Source organism: Gymnogyps californianus, chromosome Z (genome assembly GCF_018139145.2).
Source record: "Gymnogyps californianus isolate 813 chromosome Z, ASM1813914v2, whole genome shotgun sequence".
Lineage (NCBI taxonomy): Eukaryota > Metazoa > Chordata > Aves > Accipitriformes > Cathartidae > Gymnogyps > Gymnogyps californianus.
In genome coordinates this window covers 60958559-60971935 of record NC_059500.1, presented here as the reverse complement: position 1 = coordinate 60971935, position 13377 = coordinate 60958559, and the positions used below count along the sequence as shown (strand labels likewise).

At 36.7% G+C, this 13377-nt stretch overlaps 1 protein-coding gene across 1 annotated transcript in view; it reads left to right on the top strand.

Annotated features, from left to right (window-relative positions):
• Positions 1-13377, top strand: part of ERBIN (erbb2 interacting protein) — an 82802-nt gene that overhangs the window by 28500 nt on the left and 40925 nt on the right. Inside the window, exons 4-6 of the mRNA XM_050912521.1 lie at positions 3011-3089; positions 3878-3967; positions 10300-10356. Coding sequence (XP_050768478.1) covers positions 3011-3089; positions 3878-3967; positions 10300-10356 — 226 coding nt within the window. The remainder of the gene's footprint in view (positions 1-3010; positions 3090-3877; positions 3968-10299; positions 10357-13377) is intronic.

Genomic DNA, 13377 nt, shown 5'->3' with positions numbered 1-13377 from the left:
ACTGTTGCTGCTTCTTGCCCAAGGCATAGTCAAACAGGAGACTACTGTAGAGTCCTACGATTATGTACAAAAGCATGCTGATTTAACATGTCTGTATTTGGATAGCTAATATTTTGTTTGGCTGTTCTTTTGAGAGTAAGTTTACATTGACATTCTCCTCTCTAGCAGATGTGCTGTGTGTTTTATTTTCTAGGTAGTTATCACAGATTTAAGTCTTCTGTGCTTCAATGAATTCTTGGCACAGGCAGTGGAAACTAATATTAATATTAAAAACATAAGGTTTAACATGTTGGACCAGAGCAATCTTTCATCCAGGGACCAAGCCAAGGCCAGTAGTGTGACCATCTTTCAGAAAAACTAAGCTTAGAGAATCTCTTAATGTGATTCAAACAGCAAAACTAATGGCACAGAGTGAGTCTGAAACACAACTCTGCCTCCAAGGAAGAGCATAGCAGTGGTTTACTCTGGTTAATGTAGACACTTATTTTAAGAAGGTAACGTTACATCATCAGCAATAAAGAGGTCTTGATGTACTTCTTAGGCAATAGAAGACCACTTCATACAAATCATCCATAACTTCATCTATACAGGCCTCTTATGTGCTAGATCTGCCGCGTTCATCTGCCATGGCTCAGGATACTGTGTCAAGTTAGATGCTTTCCATCTGTATGTTTGGATATTCTTGTTTGGTGAAAGAGGCTTCTTGCTACAACTGGAATTAAGATCATGTATATTTAAATTTCTTGTAAATGTGTTTCTCTTAATAAAAAGATTATATGACAGCAATAGGTAAGGTACATTTCTAGTCTTTCTATAGTAGTTTTATGATCTTTCTTTAAACCTATCTTTGGACTTGAAAATATCACTGCTGCTTTCCAGAAATGAAGGTTCATTACATTTTAAGTATTACCTTTTTAGTTTTGATTTTGAACTGAGAGTGATAAAGTGAATTGAATCAGTATCCCCTGTCATCATCTTCTACTTTGACTCCACTCACAGCCCCAGTAAACTTCACATGGCCGAAACCATATATATAAAGTTGTATTTTTATTTACACATGTATGGATATACATGAACATGCATAGTAGTAAACCAGAAGTGTCAGAAATCTTGGCCTATATTACAGTTGATGGTTCAATTCCTCCTTGTCCCTCTGCTTCTATATTTTATTGTTCTTGAGTTCAACAAGCTAATTCCTAAAAGGATCCATGATACTTAGAGGTATTTAAACACCTGGATTAACTGTGTGGCTTAGTGTGCTTTTCTTGCCTTTCACCTCTCAAAAATAGAGTACAACACCTGGTATGAGTCAAAAGTAATAGTTTCAACCATTTAGTATGACAAACAAGTTCCTGTCAAGAAAGACCTAAAGTCTGCTTTGACAGAAATGGTGTTTCTACTTAAGTTGAATTTATGGAAAAGTCAGCATGGTGACTTTGCCACTCAATATCACCAATTGACTTAATGTGAAAGTATTTGTTTTGTGACTACTTTTTTTGTCAGGTGGTATTGCCATCTCTTAAGTCCTAATATACCAGGTCAATCTTGTTACTGCACAAACATAGAAAGAACTAAACCCTAAGCTAGCATCAGAAAATGTGTAATTTCTTATGTAAGTAAAAACATTACTTAGCAGTTGATGCTTTGCCACGTTTTTTCTGCTTTGATATTCTCAGAACAGATACATGGAGAGACATAACCAAGTCCCACCTGCCAATCTGAATGAGAAGATACACTGCTCTTGTCTTTCTGCAGCTGGACTGTAAGAGAGCTAATGTCCCTTGGAGCAGCATGAAATTTCACACTCTCACTAGCCTGAAAGCGAGGATCCACAGAGTACAGTTCCTTCTTAGTGGTCTCGTTCCCTGGGTTCAGGCTGCCCTCTCCACACACCTGATAAAGCACTCTAGAAGCAGACACAGTTACATGCATTAATTGAAAGACAAAGAGCTAATATTTCTGTTACCTGAAAAAAACAGTTGTTTTAAACTAACTTTATTTTACTGGTGTATGGGTTTTTCTTGAAAAAATAGCGTATTCTTAATCTAAGTAGAAGGATTGCAGTATGAGTGGTTGTTATACTTAGGCCAAATTTATTTAAAATGAAAACACCTGTCCCAGGGTATTAGAACAGTGTAGCGATACGTTGCAGAAGCAACTGCAGTTGTGATAACCATGGTTTTATTTGCTTTTATGGCATAGTAAAGATTGAGGTGAAAGTCTTGGGCAGTAGAGTGATTCAGTACTGATTTCCTACTGATGTGGTGGATACCTGTCTTCTGTTTTCAAGGCCTGTTTTGTCAGTTTCTGACAAATACAAATTTGGCAGATATGTGGGTTGCAAATTCACTCTGGTGTTTCTGGAGATAACCTCGGAAAAAGAGGAAGTTCCTTATTGTTTTAATTTTCAGACGTAAGTGTGTCTGCAGCATTTTTGTCCTCCTCTACAAATAATCTGAAGCTAACAGCAAGCATATGTCACATTTTGGGATATCTGTTAAGAACCATGAATGCTGTGAACATACTTTAAGATTTGAAGCTTTACCATTTCACCTGGATGTCATACAAGCCATGCCTTTGACAAACAGATCGTGTTGGAAGCTTTGTTCTACCATGTGTATGAATGCCCTTTTTTTTTTTTTTAAATATTTAATAATATTGGGACTGAAGGCCTGATCTGAAGTACGTTACAAAGTACAAGTACTTCAATATTTGGTAATGAGCAGTGGAAATTGTTAGTGTACTGTGTCTCTATAATGCTGCTCGGTGAGCTGCCTGCTATGCTGCAATATGAAATGCTTTAGGAATAGAATAGTAAAAGAATTGATATTGCATAAGAGTATTTCTTTAATGAAAACTGTATCTAAAATAAAATATCAGAGAACCAGTCCACTGGTTGCTAAATGAATTAAAGTTTTTATGACTAGCGGTTTTATTTGTATCATTTTTATGTCTGTGATGGAGTCTAATAATTTAAGACTGTTTCCCTACCTCTCCCTGTATCTTGCAGGCATACAGGAGTTTCCAGAAAATATAAAGAATTGTAAAGTCTTGACAGTTGTTGAGGCCAGCGTAAATCCAATTTCAAAGTAAGTTTGTAATTTTTTTGATGTTTTATATTTTGTGCAAACACTGAGTCTCAAACTTGCCCCAGACATGCACCAACCCTTGGAGGCTGCGCTGCAACTCTGCAAGGAGCAGTTACCTGAGAAATATCTTCATTAACCTCATTGCACTGTGATACAGTATAGCTATGTCATTAAAGTATTTTGCCCAAGTTAATAGGCTATGTGGGCAATCCTGCATTATACCATGTGGCTTTCTCAGCTTTTTTAAGTCTATCACTTCTCTGTGAACAGAGAAATATGCAGAGTTTTCTTATTTAATAACAATAATTAATTTTACTCTAAAGCCTGTACCACTGTTTTTCAACCTTAGCTTATATGAGTAGATTTCCCTGTCACCTTCCACAGTGACAAAACTAACTTGCCAGAAGTAGCACTGCCAGAGATACAAACTTTGCGCAACGTAACTCTTCTGGGGAAAAAAAAGTGTTGCGTAGGTTTTAATTTATCTTTTTGTCTCTAATGAATGCCTCCTCCACATTAGGTGTCAGGAGATATACATAGCAAGACTACATTTGTTGTTTGTAGTTTTTATTGCCTGTAGATATCGTCCTCAATACTTAAAAATAATTTTGAAACTAATCTTACGAGAACAAGTATCTAGTGCAATTTTGCAGCAATTCTGGTACCACCTTAATTTTAATGTTATCGTTATGTAGGACTTCAATACTATACTGTGGTTTAAGAAAATATTACTTCATGCCCTGAATATAATTGAAACAAAGGCACTGTGTTATTTTATTTCTGTATAGGCTTCCAGATGGATTTTCCCAACTGTTAAACCTAACGCAGCTGTACCTGAATGATGCTTTCCTTGAGTTTTTGCCAGCCAATTTTGGCAGGTAAGTTGAATTTGAAACTTACTGTCTACATTTAGTTTAAATTTATGCAGAGCAGTTTCTGCTGCTTCTCAAAGTGTGAACTAGAGGAGGGAAAGAAGTGTACACTGCCAATCCATTTATGCCACATATTAGTTACAGAAAAAAAACCCTGAATCTTTATCACCATTTCTTAATTGGGCTTTTGAAGGACAGACAGAATACTTATAAAGAGCCAAGAAATAAAACTCATTTACACACTTGCTTCTTTTACAACACAAGTCTGGTAAGTACAGGAGACTAGTATTTCTGAAATATGGGTTGTTTGTCATTTAGTAGTTGGAGTGAAACAAATAACGACATCTGTAATTCCACTTGTCCTCTCCTGGATGCACAGATTCCTTCATGCACATCTATAATTCTCAAGTGCCTTGTTGTCAGGAATCTTTCTGAAAGATTTAGCATATTTATGGTGTGCTGACTAAGCAAAATTGTTCCATGTAATAGCTTAAATACAAGACAAGTACTAAACCCGTACCTTTTTAAAATTGATTAAATCTTGGGAGCAAAAGTGAAAGGATAATATTGTTAAAAGGAAGAGTCCTAGGTGAGCATAGTTCATCCTGTTCTCCTTATCATGCAGATTTAGCCATTTCTGCTTTTTTCCCCTCTCTTCACTCTTATTTTGTGCGCTCTTTTCCTAGATTGTCACTCTCCTGCCCCATCCCATGTCCAGCAAGCCTCTCTTTCAGGAAACATGGTTATTAGTTAACCAGGGATATTGCTGTATGAAAGCAATTGCCTTAGGCTATATGGTTGTAGTTGGGTCAGCACAGTTTACAGGAGATTAGAAAAGCCCCCAAATAGTGTGTTGCAGAAGTTTGACAGATCAGGAGATGTACAATGAAAGATGAGCACAGGTGCAGTTCATTAGTGACCATTAGTTTATTAGTCATCTGTGACTGGAGTTGTTGGCCTATTCTTCTCTGTCCAGTTATTAGTCATTCCCTGATAAACGATTAAAAGCACCAGATCTGTTACACACTCAGCTAACAAAAAAGCTGCTTATGATGCAGGAGCATTAATTATCATGCTTGTTTCTAGTACACAAAGTTTGCATTTCAAAAGCTCTCATTGAGGTTGAAGAAGAAATATCTGGAAGATGCATAGTCTTTACTTGTTGGCATTGTAATGGTTGCCGATACATTTTTCTGTCCTGTTTTTTAATAGTCTAACCAAATGGAAAGATTTTCTTAGTAAAAAACAGGCACTACAGATGAAATTGAAGACTTCAGGTTGACACAGTTGGTCTTAGTTAAAAAAGCCTCATTATCATTTTTCTTCATCACTATCCACTTGTATAATGCTTAATGGTTAGGGAAATGGTGAAGTTATTAATTACTAATAGCTTAAGAATAAATCAGTTACTGAAGGCAACTTGAAAGCCAATTCTCCAGTGTAGTGTTTCTCTTCTATGAAGAATTCAGCCTTGGTTTTTGAAATACAAATAGTGACTTGCAGTGTCCTAGCTTGTAGCTAGGAGAATGAAACTGAGATTAAGACTTTTCTCATCAGCTCTTTTTAAATGAATTCAAAGTATTCATATACGTTTACCTGCTAATAATGGTATTGCACAGAATAAATACTGTTCTATAGGAAGACAATGTTTAGATCAAATAAATTAGAAAACAATGAATTAGTAAAATGTAATTTCAAAGTAAGATTCAGACCCCTTTGACATTGAGTACTTCGTTCTGTAAGTGATCAGACTGCTCTGCCACCCCACAACTTTACAACTAGGTATAAACACTTGCTAGTACAGACGGTCTTTTAACTTGTACTTCAGAATGTGGGAATACTTTTTTTTAAAAAGAAACAAACAAAAAAGCTCTGGTAGAAGCTTTTGGGATATTTAGATCATTGTTGGTTATTCCCATAAGGGACAAGCCTTTAGCTTCTTCCAATTTGGTGCATTAGTTGTTTTGTATATGGCCTTATAGCTATTACCTTTCATTACATGGGAATGCATGAAGTAACAGTTCTGTTGCCTGCTCTTACTGGCACCTATAGGCAATAATGCCTCCTAAAAACTAAGCCAATGCCATAATAAAGCTAGTGAGGTTTTTATGCTCCATGTGTCAGGGTCTCTGCTCCAGCAGTTCAGGTTAGAAACCTGGTTTCCCACATCAGTTTCTCTCTGACTCTTCATATTCATTTGTTCCACAGTTGGATTGCTGTCCTCTCTCATGAGTGTTGTCCCTCATTCTCTCACCTGCTGTTTTTATAGTGTTCTCATATCCCTCTTTTAGTTTGTTAGACTAAACAGAATTCTGTTTCCCTCTGGTATGGCAGGTTTTCCTTTGTGCCTCATATTAATGTATCTTGGAATGAGTTTCAGTTTGAATTCATCTTCTTTTTGACAGGGGATGATGACGCATATAGCTATATTTAGAATTCAAATTGAGATCTCTTCATGGCTTGTACAGTGTCATGATTATCTTCTCGTTTCTCTTGGAAACGTCTGTGGTTATGCTCTAGTGTTCCACTAGCCCTTTTTGCAGCTGCCTGGTGTCGTTTCCCCCTTGATTGACTAATGCATTGGACAGCTCAGTTAGAAATGGCTGATGACTCTACAAGGAAATCATGAGTACTTGACTTGGTGCTATGGCATCTTGTCCCTTTTCTATTTTTTTTCAGTCCTTAAGGTTGTACAGTTTTTTCCCCTGCAGTGTCCTAATAATTCACTATGTTGGCTGTGACTGTCTTTTGTGGCATCAGCCAACTTAATCGTTTTTCCTATCCTTTAAGATTGCTGTTAAAAAATACTGAACAGGATAGTCCCAAAACAGGTCTTTGAGCACCTCTGTCAGTAACATTCAGCCTGATGCTTAGGAAGGAAAACTTTGTGTAAGGCAAACTGCTGTTAGTATATCCATGCAGCATTGTATTACATTTACCTCCATGCTTTATTCTTGCCTTCAAAATTTGTGCTAAAGCTTTGCATGCTATTGAGGTCAAGATTATCCCATCTTTTTTCCCCTTCTTTATGACCATTACATACTTGCTGTCCTTCAATGATGTTGTACCGGTCCAGCCTGTTAGACTTATTAAAAATCACCAGACTTTTGATTAAATGTGCCAGTTCCTTTGGAATTCTGAGGTGATAAAGTGGGTTTTTTTCCTCCACTCCCAAATTCTCATTTGAATGCATTAATATTGGCCTGGATCCCAGAGTTAGCGTTTATGCCAGTGCACAGAAATGTGAGAATTGCTTTTGCTTACCTAAGAAAACCATATCTGTTGTATATAAATGTATATAAAGAATCTGTTGTATATTTGTATTATATGCAAATATATAAGCTGAGCATTTTAAACTGGAAGCTTGCTGCATGCTAATTTTGAGACAGGGCTTTAAAAGGGAAACATTATTTACTGATGGGTGTTTAAGATAAGCAAGGGGTTTGTCTTCAGTGTCATTCTAAAAACTCTGAGAATGTTGTCTATATTGGGGTACTGCTTCCAGAGACTTTTTACTGTGATGTTGCAATGAATTTACTTTTAATCTTCATTCTCAACAATTTGCCAGTAATATTGGCAGTAGTAGATATTTTTAGTAGTATCTACTTTGGGATAATTTTTTACATAAATGTACAGTGATAATCAAATTGGGGACTTAATTTAGTTACATATGTGCAATTTTACTGAAACTCTTGCAAATGCAAGCTGCTATAGGATACATATATTTCAGTCCTGTTGCCTTTATATTTTAGTTACCATTTAAAAAAAAAAAAATTCTGCATTAGCAAAACTGCAAAGGAATTGAAAAATAAAGAACATCTCTTTATGAAATATTTTTAGCTTTCCAAGAAATGACTGCTGTTGAACAGCAAGTTTCCAAGTATACCTCCTATATATTTCTTTTACATTTTTTTATAGATTGTATAGTTAAAGAAATCAGATTTAGGAAGAATATTGATCTTATTCTGGTAAGGTGTTCATGTAGAGATTTTGTTTTATTTAAAAGTTGAACTACAATTTAAAAGCAGGCTAAGTTGGTTACATCAAATAATAAAACTGCAACAATAAGTTTGTGAGACTGCTACACCAGGTATACTTAAAGCCATAACAGAGTATTATTCAACTTTGTGTTTAGGTGATGTGTAAATATTTCTGTAGTCATGGGTTTTTCAAGTTGAGAAATGAAATATTTCTGTATGACTATGACAAATCTTTGTGATAGAATGGCACAGGAAATATATATTCTGCCAATATGACTTCTATTTTTCCTTTAGTATAGGTGGACTAGTTCTCTGTATTTCTTTTCCAAATTAAACCCCAGTTTTTCAGTTCCATTACAGCAGTTCAGATGCTTAGCATGGGTGTTTACACCAGCAATTTAAAGAGCAGGTAGGCTCAGTATTTGATATGTATTATTATATTAAACTTGAATTAACCCTTCCAGTCATAATGGAAGAAGTGACAACTGCTTCAGTCCAATATTTCTCATCAATTACTGCAAGAAAGTTACTAGTTAAGGCACAGCCTGTATGTCCCAGCCAGGAGAGATTGACAGTATTTCCCTAGTAGCCTCTGTGTAGCTCTACACATAAGAAATTTGGTATTTGTATCTCCAGTTTCTTAGGGTTAGCTGAAGAAAGAGTAGAACATGAAACAAGGTCAGAAAGCTATGGACCTTTCTATAACTGAAGGCAGTCTTTAAGTTCACAGAATTAGCTTATTAGAAGTGTGGTACAGTCAATTCTGGCTAACATTAACGAAATGTGGGCATGCATATATATAGTTTAGCATATGAATGGAGGTTTGCTTCTACTGCATTCAACTGAGAAATTTGACTGCATACGCGTGTTGTGAAGAAAAACTACAAACTGTGTAGCTGTTTTCCATGTCATCAAAGCAAAACACCAACTGGAGCCTAGTGCAGTGTTTGGTTGTTCTCGGGTTCAGAAGTCCAAGCCCAAGAGGACTATTCAAATCTGAGGGTGCTTAAACAACCAAGTTCTGTTTTCTTACAGATCGGTATTTTAGGATGCAGGTAGGGTAAGAAGGCTAGGAAGTCCTTTCAAGTTATGTCCTAGATTGACAGCAGTGATATTACCATGCACTGGATTTTTATTAGGGTATTCTTTCAGTGCTGTTAGAGTGTTGATTTTTCTTCGAGAAGTTGGGGGGAGGAGGTTCCCCTCCAGCAGTTGCTACCAGATGGCAAGTACTGCTTGCAGTGCTGGGCTACATTGACCTCTGCTCTGTTTCAAGGTGACTGTTATATTCTTAGTTTATTCATAGGCATGGCAGATTGCAACTTTCAAATGCATCCAAAAATAAGTTAATGTCTAGAGGAAAAACAAATATTGTTTTCAGCTTTCTATTTTTACTTTAAGTATAGTTCTTACTACTTAATCAAAATTAAGGGTTTTGTCTCTGTCCTTACGACGTACTCAGTTAAGCACCTTCAGGAAAGACTGGTCTGTTCACTAAGCTCCTCTTTGAGTCAGGGAGCTAAATGCCCTATTTTGTGTTGTATGAGGGCCGTTAGTGGGTCACATGTAGAACTCTTGTCTTTACAATCCTGTCTATATTTAAACCAAACTCGGTTTCTTCATTTCATTTAACAAAGAGAGAGTCTTGTCACTGCTGTCCTGATGCAAAAAATTCCACTGGGGATGGCACGTTGCTTGAATGTCAAGACTGCTTTGAACTTATCTTGGCCAAGAAGTTGAGTTTGGGATTTAGAGGTTATTTATCTTGCAATCAAGGATTTACTGAAAGAAAGGTCAAACTGCCTTTTAACAGAAATATCGAAATGGATTAAGAAGCTGACTAGAAACAGAATATAGAAGGAAATCCAAGATTAATTTAAAGGTTGTTTTTACCATGTGGAAGACCACAGGCATTCCTCTGATGAGACTTTTTATATGAAAAGGTTTCATGTATTGCGAGTATTAGAAATTCAGCATCTTAACTTGTGCAGAGTGATCCTACCTTTCTTCTATTACTTCCTGTGTACTTCTGTATATGATGATAACATGTACCCATAATGAATCCAATGAAGTGCTTTAAAATCTTTGGGATGAAGGAAAACAAATGTGTTCAAACAGGTGCAGAAAAGCAGGCAAGATCTAGTTTGTTTGCTGCTTTATCGAAACCAAACCCCAATGAATAAATGAATTTAAAATAACATGCAGATTTTTGCACAAAACCTACTTGTATTCTTACAGAAAAAATATTTCAAACTTGTAGATCTTTTTTAGAAATTCAGCAATATAAATAAGTTCAGAGATTCCTTTTGTCATAAAATACAGTATATTGTGATAATTTGTTATACCTTTCTGTTACAGATTGACTAAACTCCAGATATTGGAACTTAGAGAAAACCAGTTAAAAATATTGCCAAAGTAAGTACGGATGACCTTTATTTAAATTACTTTGCAGGGTTTTTTCTGTAGTTATACTAATAATGTAGTGCATATTGAAAAGTAGATCACAGCTTAAAATGTGTAGCTAAGTAACTGGACTAAGTTCTCACAAGGAACTTTCCCTTCATACTGCTGAAATTATGTTTCCCTTCAGAATGCCTGGTCTGCTGTCGTGGTTTAACCCCAGTCAGCAACCAAGCACCACGCAGCCGTTTCCCCCTCCCCCTCCCAGTGGGGTGAGGAGGAGGAAAGGAAAGAAAAAAAAAAAGTAAAACTCGTGGGTTGAGATAAGAACAGTTTAATAACTAAAGTAAAATATAATACTAACAATAGTAATAATGAAATATAATAATAATAGTAATGAAAAGGAATACAACAAAAAAAGGAGGGGGGGGGGAAGGAAAAAACCCAGTGATGCACAATGCAATTGCTCACCACCCGCTGACCAATGCCCAGTTAGTTCCCGAGCCGCGATTCCCCCCTGTTTATATACTGGGCATGACGTTCCATGGTATGGAATACCCCTTTGGTATGGAATACCCTAGTTCAGGTCAGCTGCCCTGGCTGTGCTCCCTCCCAGCTTCTTGCACACCTGCTTGCTGGCAGAGCATGCGAAACTGAAAAGTCCTTGGCTTAAGATAAGTGCTACTTAGCAACAACTAAAACATCAGAGTGTTATCAACATCATTCTCACACTAAATCCAAAACACAGCACTGTACCAGCTACTAAAAAGAAAGTTAACTCTGTCCCAGCCGAAACCAGGACATCTGCCTATTCAGAGATTTATGTATTCAGAGATTTTTTTTTAATTAATTTTCTGTCCCTGTCCAGCTCTGTGGATTTCTCCTCCACCTGTTGAGCTTTTAATTCATCATGTGGGCACCTCAGGATGATCATTCTGAGATGTCTTATGCTTCTTGCACGCCGTATTGTACGGCTACCCAGATCCCTGTCTGGGTATGGTTCTGATGGCTGAGTGTCTGAGACTTAGACATTAGTAATTAAGATCATTATCTCTAAATAAAATGTAGAGTTTGAGATGCTTGCTCAGAGTGACTGACAGAATGCAGTTCACATGACCACTTTTTTTAGTTTAATACACTTCAGGGCTGAAGAAAGTAACAACTTGTTACTGTGTTGCATGGAATCTGTTCTGCCGTACCTATTCTACAATGCAACAGGCTTGTTTAACATAATGGCAGCATATTCCTCACACGTCTTTTCTGTAATAGTGAAATAGTTCTGGAAATTCTTACAGCATTTGTTTTAACAGTAAACCCAATAGTACCCCTCTCTTAAAATCTAGCATCTTTCTAAACCCTGCCTTGCAGTTCTCACTTATTTCATCAAACAAGGCCAGGCTGATGGTGTTGCAGTTCCTGCTGTTTCTATGAGCTAGAGCAATGCTCTGAATTTTCTGACTTGGACCCTGGAAGTCTAAGTGGGTTAACAGGTATAAAAGGTGAATGAAGAGAGAAACAGAGATCCCAAAGATGGGGTGTGAATAACGAACTGTAGAGTCCAGAATATGTTTTGATGTACTGTAAAAGGGGTCCTCCTCTGGCAACGGAAACTGGTAAAGAGAGTACTGGTTTTGGTGGATGTAAGATGTTTTGGTGGAGAAGAGGAGGCGCTAACAATTGAATGTTCACTCTGTCCAGCTCTCATGCTAGCAGAGACTTGCATGCAGTAGGCTGAAGTATAAATTGCCAGCCCTTCAAGTACAACTGCCAGTTTTCTTAGTGACTGTAGCTAATTATATGCCTAAGACATGACCGAGGGGTATGTTCTATTAGAATTCCCTTTTTGTGTGCCTAGATACTGTACTGTGGCGTCTGCTGTATGAAGATGCCAGAACTCATATCTGGCATGAAATGTATAGCATCAGAAAGTGTGAATTTAAATCTTCCAAGTGTGAAGCATTCTAGTCGTTCATGTGGTATAAATACTCTCTATCCTCCTTTGTTCTTTCTGCTATCACTAATTTTCAGTAGAAAAAAATTAAAGGGCATGTAATTTGGTGTAGTAGCGCTGTAAGTTAAGTTACTCCCAACTGAGGAACAGTAGCTATAATTAAAAATTATAGCGAATACAGATTTTGTTTATAAAATTACTCTGACCTTAATTGCCATAATTAACACTAATAGCATGAATTACATGCGATATTTTAAAAAGAATAGTTTACGGAGGTCTCTTATAGTGATAAGAGACATTTAAACAAATGCTGTAATGTATTTAAGCGAAACAACTTCTGTTGAAGTTGCTGGGAATTTTTTTGTTGACTTCAGTGTTTTCAGGGTCTCATCCTTGCTGGAAAACTAAACAGCAGCTGTCATGAAGATGTCCTCTGTAGCACCTCCATAATGATCTACAGTACATGCTGAGCTGCCACCTTTATTATTCTCTTCTGGTACTCTTGTGGTTCAGTTACGGGAGATTAAAGCTACTGAGACTTTTTTTTTTTTTTTTTTTTTAATTTAACCATGCTAATATGTATTTTGCTACAGTGAGGCACTGGAAACATACATTGTTTATGTGTGATGTACACTGGGGAGAAAAAATTCATTGTGGTGTGCATAGTATGCAAGAGGGGAATCTGCCTTTCAGGATAATACAACCATGCAGCAGTTGACCTGGCCAGCAAAGGCATCCATGGCCTAGCTTTAACTATTACATTAGAACAGAAGCTGATGTGAAAGTCGAACTTACATGGTTTTCCAAACCTGAGTATGTGTTTTAAAGGGAACATGCTATACAGCTTTAAACAGTGTAGAAAATCCAAAGGGTTTTTTTTTGCAGCTAATAAGATGTAGCAGTACATGCTAGTATTTTTGCTATAGAATACAACTATCTTTTCTTGTTTTCCTGTCACTCTCACCTTTTTAATATTTTCATACTTACAGCGAATTCTCTTGTATTTGTAATGAGAAATGTATTTGGATAAATTTCTACAAAATCACCTAGCCCTCTTGCTGAATTAAACATGCACATAATTTTTA